Source organism: Ailuropoda melanoleuca, chromosome 4 (assembly GCF_002007445.2).
Source record: "Ailuropoda melanoleuca isolate Jingjing chromosome 4, ASM200744v2, whole genome shotgun sequence".
NCBI lineage: Eukaryota > Metazoa > Chordata > Mammalia > Carnivora > Ursidae > Ailuropoda > Ailuropoda melanoleuca.
In genome coordinates, this window is record NC_048221.1 from 113148487 (window position 1) to 113164696 (window position 16210).

General features: G+C 42.0%; 1 protein-coding gene across 7 annotated transcripts in view; it reads left to right on the forward strand.

Annotated features, from left to right (window-relative positions):
- The window catches only part of CDKL4 (cyclin dependent kinase like 4), a 51569-nt gene extending 35972 nt beyond the window's left edge, over positions 1 to 15597 (forward strand). For 3 of the 7 annotated variants that reach the window (XM_034659621.1, XM_034659622.1, XM_034659623.1), the window contains exons 6-10: positions 729 to 926; positions 2538 to 2620; positions 4671 to 4727; positions 10040 to 10174; positions 11639 to 12033. In XM_034659621.1, coding sequence (XP_034515512.1) covers positions 729 to 926; positions 2538 to 2620; positions 4671 to 4727; positions 10040 to 10174; positions 11639 to 11914 — 749 coding nt within the window. In that variant the 3' untranslated portion in view covers positions 11915 to 12033. Of the gene's footprint in view, positions 1 to 728; positions 927 to 2537; positions 2621 to 4670; positions 4728 to 10039; positions 10175 to 11638; positions 12036 to 12353 lie in introns of those variants that run through there. The other 4 variants (XM_034659627.1, XM_034659625.1, XM_034659624.1 and 1 more) reach the window with 4 other exon arrangements.
- The last annotated feature ends 613 nt before the right edge of the window (positions 15598 to 16210 follow it).

Here is a 16210-nt window from a genome sequence, read left to right on the forward strand (position 1 = left end):
ATTTATGTGATTTGCCTCGTAGAGGAAAAGAATTATAAGATGCATTTGTGCTCTTCATGCACTTAGAGTCTGAAGTAAAAGACACAAGACAATTATACAAGATGGTTCTCGGGGAAGTTCCAAAGCGAGGGTGCAGACGAGGGAGGGAGACACGACTGTGCCCCAGAGAGGTCGGGAACACCCCACGGCGTTGGGAAGACCAGAAGCATAAATGGAAAATTAAGGAGAGGCTTCAGAGACAGTGCTAAGAGAAAGGAAGTCATCCCAGACAGGGGAAACCAAAGGGAAAGGGGAACAAATCATTATTTCTGCCTGAATCTAGAACTGTAGGGCAGGCAGAAACAGGCATTCGCAACGACTGGCTGCAAGAGCGTGTGTGCACACCCAGTATCCTGACAGGACAGACACAGTGGCTTTGCAATGCACTTGGAAATTGGTTTCGACTTGAGGTTACACTACAGAAATCCTCCTTCCTGCCCCCCCGGTCTGGGTGGGATGATACAGATGTGAACTCAGCCCGGGGACCCGTGGGAGTTGAACTGACTAGCTGAGCACACTGTGGAAGTATTTGGACAGTTGGAGCCTGGCTGCCTCAACAGTTAGGAGCATGGTGGCCTCGGAGTTAGTGAAGCTCGCCTGAGTGCCTGACCTGCCCCCTGCCCCGCCCCCCGGAATAGGTCACGTGGTACAAGAGTGTGCCCCACCTGATCTGACTGCCGCACTTGCAGTTCCAGGAGACGCCTACACCGATTACGTCGCTACACGATGGTACCGAGCTCCTGAACTTCTCGTGGGAGATACTCAGTACGGTTCTTCGGTAGACGTGTGGGCCACTGGGTGTGTTTTTGCAGAGCTTCTGACAGGCCAGCCACTCTGGCCTGGAAAATCAGATGTGGACCAGCTTTATCTGATCATCAGAACACTGGGTAGGAGCTGGCATTTTATGGCTTACAGAGTTGCTCAATTGTTAACGGTGATAGGACGTCACTATAACGAACAAGAGCTTTCTTTTTTTTAAAAAAAAAAAAAGATTGTATTTATTTATTTGACAGAGAGAGAGAGAGGCAGCAAGCGAGGGAACACAAGCAGGGGGAGTGGGAGAGGAAGAAGCAGCCTCCCAACAGGGAGCCTGATGTGGGGCTCGATCCCAGGGTCCTGGGATCACACCCTGAGCCGAAGGCAGATGCTTAACGACTGAGCCACTCAGGCGCCCCACGAACAAGAGCTTTCTTGCTTCTCCGAAGTGCTACTTGGTTGGTTGCTTGTGCTGGGTTATCGCCAAAGTCCAACCATTTTCTCCATGTGGCGCCATAACTCTGCTCAGTGAGGGGCTCTCCGGTTCCTTTCCAAGTCGAGTCAATTTGCCTTGGAGTAAACTATCCACTTACTTTTGTGTCAGGCTAAGATAGGAACAAGGATATGAGTCATCTGCACAGTGTGGACTCTAAGAGATATTTGGTCGAATGTCATTTCTGCCCACTGCAAAGGAGGGGTTTCCTCCCTTTACTGTAGAGCAGGGGTCAGCAGACTTTTCTATAAAGGGCCCGATGATAAATGTTTTAGGTTTTGTAGGCTAAACTGTCTCCGTTACAACTCTTCAACTCTGCTCCTTTGTATAACACTTAAGAATTTACAAATTCCAGTCTCAAGAAAAACCCATTAAGGACATTATAACATTTTTAATTGTGCCTACGTTACAAACGAGGAAACCGAGGCTCAGGGAGCTTCCATGATTGGCCTGGAGTCATACAACAATTACATGCAGAGAAGAATGGGACTCAAGGGGCCTCTCTCATAAGCTTCCACCCTGTGTCAGCATCCGTGGCAGTTGGAAGAGGACGTAACCCAGAAGGTTGGCTGCAGCTTTATGCCAAGCAGCAGGGATGCAAGGAAAGTGATACATTGACACACCAAATGGGTATTTATTAATTCCTGCCCCTCGCCTATCCTGGCAGCACAGCTGCTGGACAATGGAAGCACTGCTGTTTGGTCTGATGCAGGTGTCTGTTTGGTTCCAACACATTCTTCTGGAGAATTCTACAGCATGAAAAATGTAGGGTAGAGGATTACCACAGGCTACACCTTAAGTACATATCGTTGGATTGATTTTCAAAAAGGATTGTGGAAATTTACATAAGCAGACATGAGACAGACCTGAGTTTGAATCCCGTGTCTGTCTCTTAATGACCATGTGACTTTAGACAGTTATTAAATTTCTGAGCCTCATTTTGCTCATTAAAAATAGCAAGAACTGTAAGATAGTTCTGAAATCATGTTGTAAAGCTTCAGCACGGTTTTCTTGCCTCCTCTTTTGGCGGGGGGCTGAGTGGCAGACCAAGCCACATGTGGCAAAGAGAGTTGCGTGGGAGGACTGCCCTTCCCTGAGAGGCATGTTTTTGCAGGGACTCACTCCTCCCAAATCTGGAAGGAATGATCAGGGTCAGTATTTCTTGTATATCTGGACCTCAGAAGTTAACCTTCTAAACACTTTTGTTTTTATTAAATTTGTCATGAGTTATGTGGTTTGTATTTTACAGGAAAACTAATCCCAAGACATCAATCTATCTTCAAAAGTAACCAGTTTTTCCACGGCATCAGTATTCCTGAGCCAGAAGACATGGTAAGCCACTCAGTCTCGGATGTTTGTTGTTGTGTTGCAACTTTCTTTAAAGGGGTATTTTTCAAAATATCTGTACTTTGGGCTCCTGTTTTCCTTCTGGCACACTTGACACAGATCAAAGAAGTTATATAAAACAGCATAAATTAACCAAGAGAGTGGTTTAAAAGTCTGCTTGCCCTGTCTAATCAAAGATTAACTTAATGTTAAATTTGAAGTGAAAGTATATTTAGTTCCTTACATAAATGCCTTGATCCTTTTAGTCAAAACACTCAGTACCTTTCCCTGAAATAATTATCTACTGTTAAACAGTGCTTACTGTAGTCTTCTTTTTTTTTTTTTTTACAGAGATGGCTTACTGTAGTCTTCTTTATTTTGAAAACATGCATTCTTGATTTTTTCAGCTTGTAAAACAAAGCTCAAGCCCATAAAAGCCATTTCTTCACAACAGATATTTTCACGTGGAAAGTCATTCTACAAAATGATCCTCATTGTATCCAAATGAAAATTCCAAATCACATTGATCACTGCTATGCTCTTTCTGTGGTCTTTGCCTTTCTTTGGGAATGTGTCAATGACTACTAGACACTCTTACTCTCTATAGACATTGATTTCCTGTCTGTGTCACCTAAGTGTGGGCTATGATTTTTAAAGTTCCATGTGGTTTAAATTCTGCCTATAGAATGAAAGGACAGTCAGAAGAGGTGTGTGCCCACATTTGAGCTGTGTGTTGGTACAAGAGTGGAGCAGGGATGGGAAAAGTCTGTAAGGCCACATCATGATTTATGGCTACGGGAACAATCTGAGGTTCGAACAATCCTAACTATCTCTAGACACCTTGCTCATTTTAAATTCAGCATTTTATGTAATACCTTGATATATTATAATAGATTTCCTTTTCTTACATTTGTTAAAGCTTTTAAGATTTATTTATTTGAGAGAGAGGGGCATGAATGAGCAAGTGGGGGTGGGCAGAGAGAGAGGGAGAGAGAAACTTTAGCAGGCTTCCACACCGAGCACGGATCCCAACCCGGGGCTTGATCCCACGACCCTGAGATCAGGACCTGAGCCAAACGAAGAGTCAGCCACTTAAAAACTACACCACCCAGCAACCCCTATATTTGTTAAAGGTTTTAACAAATATAACAAAAGGTTAAAATTGAATTAACAAGGCTAGAGCTTGAATTACAAATGAGTATTTATATAACAGTTTAGTTTAAAGCATGGAATACAAAGTCACAAGTACCTGCTCCTAGTTAAAGGAGACTATTACCCGGGCGCCTGGGTGGCTCAGTTGGTTGAGCATCTAACTCTATCCTGGCTCAGGTCTTGATCTCAGGGTTGTGAGTTCAGATCTCAGGGTTGTGAGTTCAGACCCTGCATTGGGCTCCATGCTGGGTGTGCAGCCTACTTAAAAAAACAAAACAAAACAAAACAAAAAACCCCTAAAAAACATAAAGGAGACTATTACCATTATCTTTGGAGCTCCCCCTTCCCTATGTGCTCCTCCCTTGATCCCATGCTCTTCCTTCCCTACTATTCGGAATTTTGTGTTTATCATTCTCTTGCTTTCCGTAGTGCTCATACACATGTAGCTCAACACATGTTCATTAATGCTCCAGGCATCCCATAAGTAAATCTGCACAGGTGTTGAAGTACTATTGTAGGGGCGCCTGGGTGGCTTAGTCGGTTAAGCGTCTGCCTTCGGCTCAGGTCATGATCCCAGGGTCCTGGGATCGCGTCTTGCATCAGGCTCCTTGCTCAGCTGGGAGCCTGTTTCTCCCTCTGCTTGCTGCTCCCCCTGCTTGTGCTCTCTCTCTCTCTCTCTCTCTGTCAAGAAAAAAAAAAGAAAGAAAATAATTCCAGTTTTTGTCTTTTAAACCTTTATACTATAGTGTAAAATTATATAAAAATAGGACTTTAAAAAAGTCCTTAAAAGGAATTATCTAACCTACTAGGGGAGGTCTTTCTCCAAAGTGTTATTTCTAAAATATTAAAAATAAACATAACTTTGTTGTTACGTAACATTGAAGTTCTTTATTTTGTTTTCTAGGAAACTCTTGAAGAAAAGTTCTCAGATGCTCATCCCATGTCTTTAAATTTCATGAAGGTACTTACGAATCAATTATAACCATTATTGACTGGAAATTGTAATAATTGAAGCTGGTAACTCTGGGAGGGATTGACAGTGAGGGCAAATAATGCCAAGTAGTCATTGAAAATAATAAGGAACTGTAAAATAATTATAGTTAAAGGAACATCAGTAGTTGAAGCAGTAATTTTTCTAACATATCCATTAAAACTAGTCAAAGACAGAAGAGTATAATTAGCATTTGCTGTGATGAACACCATTACTTCTTTTGCATTTATTAGGAAATTTGACTGTTAAGTCAGTATATTCAGTCTATAGAAATTTATGAGGATGAATCTTTGAAGGTCTAAACTATACTGTCCAAGGTGGTAGTCACTAGCTACATATTACTATTGAACACTTGAAATATGGCTAATTAGAAGGAAGATGTTCTAGATTTCTGTGAAAATTACTATAAAAAAGAATATTAAATATTTCACTAAGAAGTTTTAGGATATTAATTACATGTTGAACTGATAATATTTTAGATACATTGGGTTAAATAAAATTTAAAATCATTTTTTAAAAAAATTAGTACACCAAACAAAATCAGAGACATGCAGACACCAGATATAGCTCTTTCACTAGGCCCAAAAGAAATAGTCAAACACAGGACAAATTCTAATAAAAAGCAGACGAAATTTCACCTATGACTAGTCTGCCATTCATGCTTGACCAATTGACCCATGCTAGAAGATGTGACTCTTACATCCACTGTGGATACTGAAAGCTCCTAGTGGGATACGGATGGAGATATCAGTAAAGGTATCTATCTTTAGCAACCAATTAAGTTCTATCTATAGCAGTGGTTTCCATACTATTCATCAGAATGACTACTCATCAGAATGAGTTTTTTAAAAATATACATTCCAGTATCTATCCTCAGAGTTACAGAAGCAGAATCTCTCTGTACAGGACCTTAGAATTTGTATCTTTTTTTTTCCTTGTCTTTGGTTTTATTTTCACAAACATTTGATATATGTATTTTAAGTATACATTAGTCGAATAAACACAATGAGCATATAGGAAAATGTTAAATGGTTTGGAAGTTAGTTTACAATATCAACATGTTTCTATAAATATTACTATAGCCATTCAAAAACAAATTATTTCTTCTTTTTTTTAATAATAATTTTTTAAGATTTTGTATCTTTAAACATCCCCCTAGGTGATTATGACACACAGCCTAACTCAGAAGTATGTGATCTCGAGGCAGAGCCACCTGGATGACCTAGAGTCAGTTGTGTAGACTAGCCATTGTGCTAGTGGTGGTCACTGCCAAGGTGCTATCCAGGGTGCTGGATTCCTTTGGTCTGAGTCCTCCAGAAAGCCTGACACCTCTGTGCTCTCAGACGGCCCTTACCAGTGCTTCACTGGCCCTCAGCTGCCTTCTCTCTGTCACCCTGCTCTGACCTGCCTTAACCCAGCATTCTGCAGGCCCTGTCCTAGAAGTTCAGTTTCCCAACCTTGTTCTGAACAGGTTGTTCTGACCCACCTACAATTTAGCAAGATCTCCTGTGGGGAGGGTATCTGCCCAGTGCTGCAAACCCAACCCATTTTCGGGTACAGGCCAAGTCTTCTGCTGGTTACTCCTCTAACTAGCCAGAGAGAAAACTTCCTAGAAGGCAGCTCCGGGGCAGAAAAACTCCAAGGTATAGGACAAACTGCCTGTCCTCAGCTGCAAAGGTGAAGTACCCTGTTTGCCTGACCAATTCTGGATGAAGCTAGTTTTGTCATTCAACCATTTGATTTATACCTGTAATGTCTGAGCTGGGACCCAAGGATTCTCTAAGTGCATCAAGGATTATGCTGTTCCATGGGCCACATCCTATCTCCTAGACTCCTGCCCCAGGCTAGATGAAGGAAGGCTTTCTTTCTTTTTTTTTTTAAGATTTTATTTATTTATTTATTTGACACAGAGAGAGAGAGAGAGAGCGCACACAAGTAGGCAGTGCGGCAGGGAGAGGGAGAAGTGGGCTCCCCGCTGAGCAGAGAGCCCAATGCGGGGCTCGATCCCAGGACCCTGGGATCATGACAGGAGCCGAAGGCAGACACTTAAGCGACTGAGCCACCCAGGTGCCCCAAAAGAAGGCTTTCTTTCACTAATTGCAATTGAGACATCTTTAATAACAAATAAAACCTAGCTACCATAACAGGCAGTCATCCCATGGGACTAGGCCATTATCTATGCAGGCAACTGCTCAAATGGGTGAAATGCCAGCCAGTGACAGTGCCAAAGCCAGTGGAGGCGTGCAGTGGCTGATCTACGGCAGCTTTTGTGTCTCTCCATTAGGTTTTAAATGAGACAACAGACACCGTATTATTTATTTCTCAGTTGCTTTCATAGCCATAACATCCTACCACTGTATCAGTTTAATCTGGCCAAAGAAGAAGTCTGTGGGCTCTTGGAAATATTTTTAAGGCTTTTCTGTGAAATCTGAAGTTTCAAGGAAAGGATCCTGACATGTACTTTGCAGTTCCGATTTCTCGTCCCTCATCTTAAAAACCTTTCCTGAGGTGGGAACACTCTGCTCGGGGAACACCTCTGAGAATTCATCAGCCTCTTGGTGCATAGAAAGGTATTAGTACAGGCCATCGGGAACTCCGAAGCCTCAACTCCACCCAGTTCATCTCACTGCTCCCAAAACTAACAAAATGGGATATCGTTCTAGCCCAGGCCCCATGGAACAGCTCAGCATTAGCAGCGTTGCCTTAGAATCTAAAAATGTTCTTTAAAGTAGAAGCCCATAGGTATTTAGTAGACCAGATTTCAACAGATTGAAAGCCCATTAAAGAAAGTGAATGAATTCAACATGTGATTGGAAATAAAACTGATAGGACTTAGTTATGATTCAGATCTGGGGAGTGGATAGAGGAGGGTGGCAACCACGAGATATCTGTACCAGTTTCCTGGAGCTGTTGTCACAAAAGTACCACAGGCTGGGTGACTGCAAGCAACAGAAATTTATCCTCACAATTCTGGAGACTAGAAGTCTCAAACCAAGGTGTTGACAGGGCCATGCTCTCTCTGAAGCTTTTAGGGTGGATCCTTCCTGGGCTCTATCAGCTTTGGGTAGCCCCAGACATTCTTGAGCTTGTGACAACAGAACTCTAATTACTGCCTCTGTCTTCTGGTGTTTTCTATGTATCTGTCTTTGCATTGTCTTCCCTCCTATAAGAACACCATCCCATTTGATTAGGGTCCACCCTGTTCCAGTATGACCTCATCTTAACCATTTACATCTGCAAAGACCCTATTTCCAAATAAGGTCACATGAAGAGGTACTGAGGGTTAGGACTTCAACATAGTTTGGTGGGGACACAAGTCAATCCGCAACAGTGCCCTTGAGACAAATCAGAACTGTTAAGTAGGCCACTGCGTGTGTGGGTCTGGAGTCCAAAGGAGGTGTCTGGACCAGAAATATACATGTGGAAGTCTCTGATAAACCTTAATAATTGAAGCCTTAGGAATCCGTGAGATCAGCTAGAAACGGAGAGGAGAAAGGAAAGCCTAGGACTGAGCCTGGAGGAGTTCCACCCACCCGTTGTGGAGAAGAGAGTAAACTAACACAGGTTGTTTTGAGAAGGGGTGGTCACGAGGTAAGAAGAAGGAAAGGGAAGCATCAAGAAGCCATAGGGAGTTACAAGGAGGAGAATGTGGTCAGTAGTGTCTAACACTGTGGGGATAAGAACATGATCTACCTATTGGATTTATGAATATGGAAGTCATAGGTATGAATAACAGGAGTCACTTAAGTGCAATGATGGAGGCAAAAGCCGGAACGAAGTGATGAAGAAATGGACTACCATAGTTTGTGTTCAGAATCTTTGAATATCAGTCTTTCTGTGCTGGTTACAGTCCTGTCAGTGTTAGGGTTTGAGGAGTCAGACCCCCAGTAGCAGATAGACTTAACTATGGTGCGGATCATTAACGTGGGGCTGGGATGGGGTCTGTTTGGAGCAGGTGGCAGCTGGGGAGGGGCAGGTGAAGCTGATTGTGCTGATTATCCCGAGCAGGGTTGTTTCTTAAAACAAGGTCCAATCAGACACGGCTCTGAAGGGCAGATGAGACGGTGGGGGTGGCGGCATTTGCAAGGATCTCAGAGACCTGAGGTCAGCTGGGATTAGGGAGGAATGGACACCACAGGGCAGCCCAGTGTGGGACAGCCTCAGTCAACATAATTATCTGGACACCTAAATGCCTCAAAACTATGTTTGTTGTGTTGGTAAGTTTTACTTCTTTATTATGGTCCTAAGGCAAGAAATTTCAGGTCTCCTGTGCTTGGGAGTTCTAAGGCTGTTCTAATTCCTTATGGATCATAATCTGTCTTTCTTCGTGGGAAAAGCCCCATTCTCTGGCCAAAGAGTATCAGGACTTCTTGAAGAAAATCTTTGTGACGGGACTCCACCAACCCCACTGCGGCCAGAGTCCTCCCCTCTCAGAGGCAAAGCTAGAAGTTTCTAGTAGCCTCTAATATAAAGGGTCATGATGCTACCTTTTCCTTTTTGCCTCTAGCTATTCATATATATATACATAAATACACACACACACCCCGATTATCCGGGTTTTAGACTTGTTGCGTTACGAAAACTAATACTTCAGCCATCTCCCTAAACCAGTGGTTCTCAAACTTGAGCAGGTATCAGAATCATCCAGGGGGCTTATCAAATGCAGGCCTGTGGGCCCCACCCCCAGTGCTTTTTGACCGAGCAGGAACTGCATTGACAAGAAGTTCCCAGGTAATGCTGATGCAGCTGGTCCTGGGACCGCGCTCGGGATCACACTCGATGTGTCCCACAAACTACTTGCTTTGACAAGTGATGAAGACATGTCATTGGTAGAAACACCTAATCTATGGGGCGCCTGGGTGGCTCCGTGGGTTAAGCATCTGCCTTCGGCTCACGTCATGATCCCAGGGTCCTGGGATGGCGTCCCACATCAGGCTCCCTGCTCAGCATGGAGTCTGCTTCTCCCTCTGCCTCTGCCTGCTGCTCCCCCTGCTTGCTGCTCTCTCTCTCTCACTCCCTCTCTCTCTCTCTCTGACAAACAAAATCTTTGGGGAAAAAAAACACCTGCTGTACTCGAGCCCCCTTCCAGAGACACTGAATTCTACCCTCAAGACTTTGAAATGGCAAAAGAAAAGCAATTCTAGTTATCAACAAGTTTCAAGTACTTGATAATAGACACACCTGAAGGTTTTCTAAACTGATATTTGCTCTGACAAGTTGTTCAGTTTCGGGTCACAGTAACAAAATAGGCCCCTCTTTTAATACTTTCTTTTCCTCCAAAGGAGTGTCTGAAGATGAATCCTGATGACAGATTAACCTGTGCCCAACTACTGGAGAGCCCCTACTTTGATTCTTTTCACGAGGACCAAATTAAAAGAAAAGCATGTACTGAAGGACGAAACAGAAGACGCCAGCAGGTACCTCTGTTCAAAAGCTAAAACGCTATAAAAATGATTCTTTTTCTTTCCTTTTCCTACCTTTCAAAGTGAGACTCAGTGGACACCAAGACCTTTCTTTGCACTGGTTTAGTTGTATTTATTTAGCTTAATAAATTCTGGTGATTGATGTAATAAAACCATAAAACTATGAAAATATCCAAATTTGTTGCAAAATCTTATTCCAAATATCTTGAATCAAAGTATTGCTCAACTTTTTGCTACGCTGATTGGATAGTTTACCTGCCAGATCATGGACCCAAAATATAACAACTTCGTACAATAAAACCCCAATTTCAGCAGGACTAAGTTTGAATGTTACTGAGGAATCCCGGGACCCTTCTGTCGCCTCCAGACACACTGTATGAAAACTTAACTCTTTCCGTCTTTTTACCGCTGGCAGGCACCTAGGCCTGCCTTCCCTAGGCCTTTACTCAAAACCAAGGACAAGCTCTGGCAGATGCTAAGAGATGAAACTCAAATACCTGAGAACCAAGCTCTTCCTAAAATATGCCAATATTGTAGAGTAGTATGATGGATACGACAGACCTTGATTCTGCAGTTGTCTAGGTGACCGTGCTTTACTTGGTTTCAGAAAAACTTTGAAGTTAAAACATAAACCCCATGGAAGTAGGTTTGTTTTGGTTTGGGGTTTATTTTTCATCCGTGTCCCCAGCCCCTAAAACTGTCTGACCTATAGAAGGTACTTGGTAAATATTATTCAAATAAATAAATAGAAGAACATTGCTTATTAATAAATGAAGATGTAACTTTGTAGTTACCGGACTGACAATCACCCCATTCCATGTTTGCTTTAGCTTCCACCTTCGATCTACTTATTGGTCATTTATCTTCTCATTAGCATGTCTACCATAAAGGAAGAAGGGTTTGTTTGTTTTTTTTTCAACCTTTTGATCATTAAAATCAAAGTTTGTTGAGAGAGAAAGATCAAACTAATCAATAAGATGACATGTTAAGATGATTTTCAATTTTTTACTACATAGGCCATTTTATCTTTTACTGTTTTAAGTTCTGTGTTTGCAAGTCAAGTGCACCGGGCTTGACTTGCAAACCCTAAAAGATTAGGGTTTGCTCAAATAAGTCTGAGGCAGCAGTCTGCAATACAGGGTGAATTGTGTGTAAAAACAGTCTCCTTAAAGTACATCTCCCCAGATTCCCCACGCTTGGCCTGGGAGGGTGAGCAGCAGCATGGCCCCATCCTGCCCCTCAGTTCCTGATTGCGGTCAGCCTCACCTCGAGGGGGTAGGGGTGCTGCTCTCCCTGTACGTCTCCAGCTCACAGCTGTGCTCCCCTTTCCTTAATACCCGCTAGCACAGCTGATTCAGATCAGGGGCTTTATTTCTCCAAAAGGAAAAGAAGCACAAAGAGCAGCATATACCTAGATAATCTCATTTACAGAACTTAGGTCATGTTCTCTGTCCTTAGTCAACTGCATCCTGTCCCACTTCACGAGGAAGCCTTACTAGAGCCCCCACCACTGAGACCATGCCTGAGCAGCTCCCTCCACCAGGTGAAGTCTCTGGAAAGCAAGGCCAAGAGGAAGACAGGGATGTCGTTCAGGTTCTGGTTTTCTTTCTGAACATGTGCCTCTTCCCTAAACATTTTACCGTATCAGAAAATAAAATAAAAATTCAAAAAGTCTTTTCATTCAATGTGGTTTCACTTTGTGAGTTCAAATTTCCCCCGGATACCAACTTCTAGATCTCTGAGTGAGTAACCAACAATTTCCTTAAGACTAAATATTGTTTAAAATTGATAGTAAAGAGGTTTTAAATCTTTACTGTTTTGCCAAATATCCTAAAATTAAAAATTTAAGATAGGTAGAACGTAGACTCTTGGAAATATTATCTGACAGCTGATGGGCACCTACCTTTTAAACACTGGCTAGATACTCAGAAATAAACATGCTGAAATATATCAACTACATCCATGAGAATTCCACAGTAAGTAATAGAACCTAATTTTCAAGTATCAGAATATCACAATTTTTGGAAAGGTAACCCTATTTGATTTTTAAATTGATTCTTTTGACATCTTTGTATCATATGTATCCTTTTTGTTTTACCATCTTTAAATCAAACTGTACAAATAGGAATTCTTTTCCATTTACTTTCTTATTTTTGTTTTGTTCTGCTATTAGAATCAACTGTTGCCTCTCCTACCAGGAAGCCACATCTCCCCCACACCTGACGGAAGAAAACAAGTCCTCCAGTTAAAATTTGATCATCTTCCAAACATTTAGGAAAATGTTCTTTCAAGTGGAAAGTAATTTAATATGTACACATTTTTGTACAAGAGAGATAGGAATTCTCAGTGTTTCAAATGCAAATGAGCCATATGAAAATTAAGATGCCTTCTAGAATTGTTTTGCTCTGATCATTACTGATACTTCTGCCCATGCTTTTTACATGCCAACTTTATCTTTTAGAGCATTTTCTTTAAATGTTATAGAGTCTGAAAGAGCACATATGGAGGAGACATTTTCAATTTCATCAGAGCAGCCCCTCCCAAGGCGATTATAGAGAATTTGTAGGCTTGTATGTTGATTTTTGAAAAAGATTTACATATGTCATTTTGGTTTACCTAACCACATAATGTCTTAGAGCATTATCAAATAGCTTGCCTAGCTGTTGTTTGTGTAAGGAATGACATTGTGTTTCTGCATTTTATTCACACTTATTGTAACCAGGTCTGTTGAATAATGCTGGATTTTATATTGGTGTAGGAAGGGAACCTTGAAATGTCACGTAGGTTTATCCCTCGATTCCAGGGCAGACTCTACTCTCTCTGTCTCATGAGACATTGATGATTCTAATTTTAAAGCAAGCCAGAGAAAACTCCATACATTTACATAGCAAATAAGGAACTACAAGGAATTACCATCCTCATGACATAATGCCCTGCGATAACTGCTGACTCTAATGCTGTCCTTCGGAACATCACGGTTTCTTATTCTTTTTCCTGACTCAGTCATTTCAGTGCCTAGATGTATCCTGTTGGGTGTGTGTCCTCAATATTTAGTTCACGGTCGATACTCTTGCAAACATTTGACCCTATAGCCTCTGTGAACTTGTGTATCATGATCAGATCAGGTTTGTAAATGCTTCCAACAGAAAGATGATCTTTCAGTTAACTTCTTTGGGTCTCCTACCAAAAAAAAAAAAGAAGCAAACAAACGAAACACAATAGGTAAGCCCAGTTTACACTGGGATATTTTCCCAAGTAAACTTGACAGATACACCGACATACATACGTACACACATATGCACGCATACACATATATGCTTATAAGTTCTGAAACATCATGGTAGATGCCTCTTATCCTAGACATGTAAGAATGATGCAGTCTGTTTAATGGGCTTTTCGTTTGCTAACAAGGAACTCATGTAAAATAATAGCATGGGGTTGTCTATCACTGTCTGGCATAAAGGCACAAAATAGTGATGTTTCAATAAATATTAAGATTATTTCATTAACTCTTGTCTGCTCCTGGGTCTGGCATGTTTACCTGAGCGTTGTCAAATTTTGCAAATACACATAATTCCAGAAATGCCGTGTATCTGGCACCGATACACCTAGCATAAATTGCCTTTAGGAAAACACACGAACATCTTATGTTCACCTCTAAAAGTTTACTGCACTTATAAACACGGCTATGGAAACTTCTGGAGAATCTTGTTCACTTATTTGGAAGCATCTCTTCACTTAGGAATTACGGCATCTCAGCAATAATTTCTTGCTCACTGGAAGGACATTCCGAGTGGGTTTATTTGGCCATTTAACATGCTTAGTGTGAATATAAGCTTCTGTGATCTTCTTATTGTCATCTTATCATCAAGAGTATGCCTCTTCAGATTTGTATGTTTCTTGCATTTTTAATTAAACGATGCCACAGGAACAAGGAGAATGAGAAATAAAAGATAAAAGGCAACTTTCCTGAAAGATTTCTTTTAAACTTTCATAGTGTTTTTATCATGTAAGTCTCCTTACTGCCAAGCTACTCATACTACCCCAGCTCTCCGAAATATCTACATTATATTACACACACACGAGCACACACACACACAGAAATTCAGAATACAGCACACAACTCCAGTTCCCATGTTGCTTATAATCATGCTTCAAACAACGATGGACTTTTTGGCAAGGGTTGATAGGGTGACTGTCTTTTCTTATTTTTGCTTACCTTTAAGAATTAATGCAAACTGGCGTTTTTCTCTCTCAATTTTTTTTCCCCATAGACAAATCCATCATATAGAGATCACTGGGGAGGGGTGGTGAGGGGAGAGGAGAAGCATCTAATGCTTAGGAAAATGCTCTGTTGCAGTCTTTTTACCATGAAGAAAAATAATCCTCTGAGTAGCGTTGCACACTGGCCCTTTCCCTGGGCGACCCGCCTCTGAATCACGCAGACCTCAACCGGCTCCTCTTTTCTGTTTCGAGTGCCTGGTTCTCACTTCGGTGCTGCACAGACTCCCGTGCGTTTCCTCAGCCACGTGGAAGACAGCTGCGCCTCCGCATCTAGCGCCCGAATGAAGGAATGACCTCTGTGAAACTCACCAGGCTCTTCCCAGAAGGCCACACAGCTCTGGAAGCACGCGTTTCCTTCACACCCTTGTCAGGTTTCTGGCTCACCTGCGGCCTGTCTCACCCGTGCCAGCTTTCAAGCTTTTTCATTTATGTGTAGAGCTCTTTCCTGTGCCGTCCAAATATTGCGCCACCCTGGCGAGCGGCACCGCTGCAGTGCTCCCCCTCTCGCCACCCCGGGCACGATCTCTTTGCACCCTGAGTTCCTCAGACTTTCCGCATTGTGCCTGACACTCTCCAAGCAGCCAAGCAGTTTGTTTTGTTTGCGTTTTGTTTTGTTTACAGAGCACTCTACAGAGAACTGAAAATGCGGGCTTTCGTTCTCTGTGCTCCTGCTGCTTCTTCGGGAAGAAGGAAATACAGCAGAGAAAGGAGACCCTGCTCAGCGCGGAAGGCTGCTTGCTTGGACTCTGCCTTTGGGCTCCCTTTCAGTCCTGGTGGTATTTGAATGCACTTGTTCCAACCTGCCCCCAACCACAAAGCCCTCTTGGCGGGGGGGTCACTGTTTGAAGATTATTTTAACTAGACTGAATCATCACAAAGTTGTGTTCAAGAGGCTTTTGCATGCTTTGGATTAGGGAGATAATTGAGTAAGGGGTGCAAACAAAGCTCTTGGGCAGGACAGGAAGAGATGAGCAGAGAGTAGACTAGCCCCCTTCTAAGTGAGCCATATCACTGCTCTTCAGTGCTCATGCAGATCCCCCAAGCTACAAGACCTAAGAAAATTAATAAGTTATTTTGAAAAAATCTCGACTCTGAAGATTTTTTTATGGTTCTTTAGCTTACTTGTCATAGAATCACAGTTTTTTNCTGCTCTTCAGTGCTCATGCAGATCCCCCAAGCTACAAGACCTAAGAAAATTAATAAGTTATTTTGAAAAAAATCTCGACTCTGAAGATTTTTTTATGGTTCTTTAGCTTACTTGTCATAGAATCACAGTTTTTCAAAAAGATGGCACTTTCTTAGTCATTTGTCACCACCAGTGATTTCCAATCCAGGTTGTGGAGCAACTTGAATGCAAAGAATTCTCTAAAGAAAAAACAAAACAACAACAACAACAAAACCAAAAGACTTTTATCGTTAATTAAAACATACTGCCAGAAGAGGAATGATCCTAAAATCCCACAAGCCTTAAAGTCTTGAAAAAACTGGGGAATCAGTGTAAGGTATTAGCTGAATCACCAGCTTCCAGTTTATAATGCATTACATACAAATTTGTGATGCCTGCAATTAAGACATAGAGATAAAATGCCACACACAATAAAGTAAGGTTCTGGGTGTGTGTGTGTATGTGTGTGTGTGTGTGTGTTTTCTATTAAAGTCATGAACTCAACAACTTCATTCTTGTTTTAGTAGAAGACAAAGCCTTTGCAAGTGGTAGGTTGAACAATAATAGACTTATCATTTGGT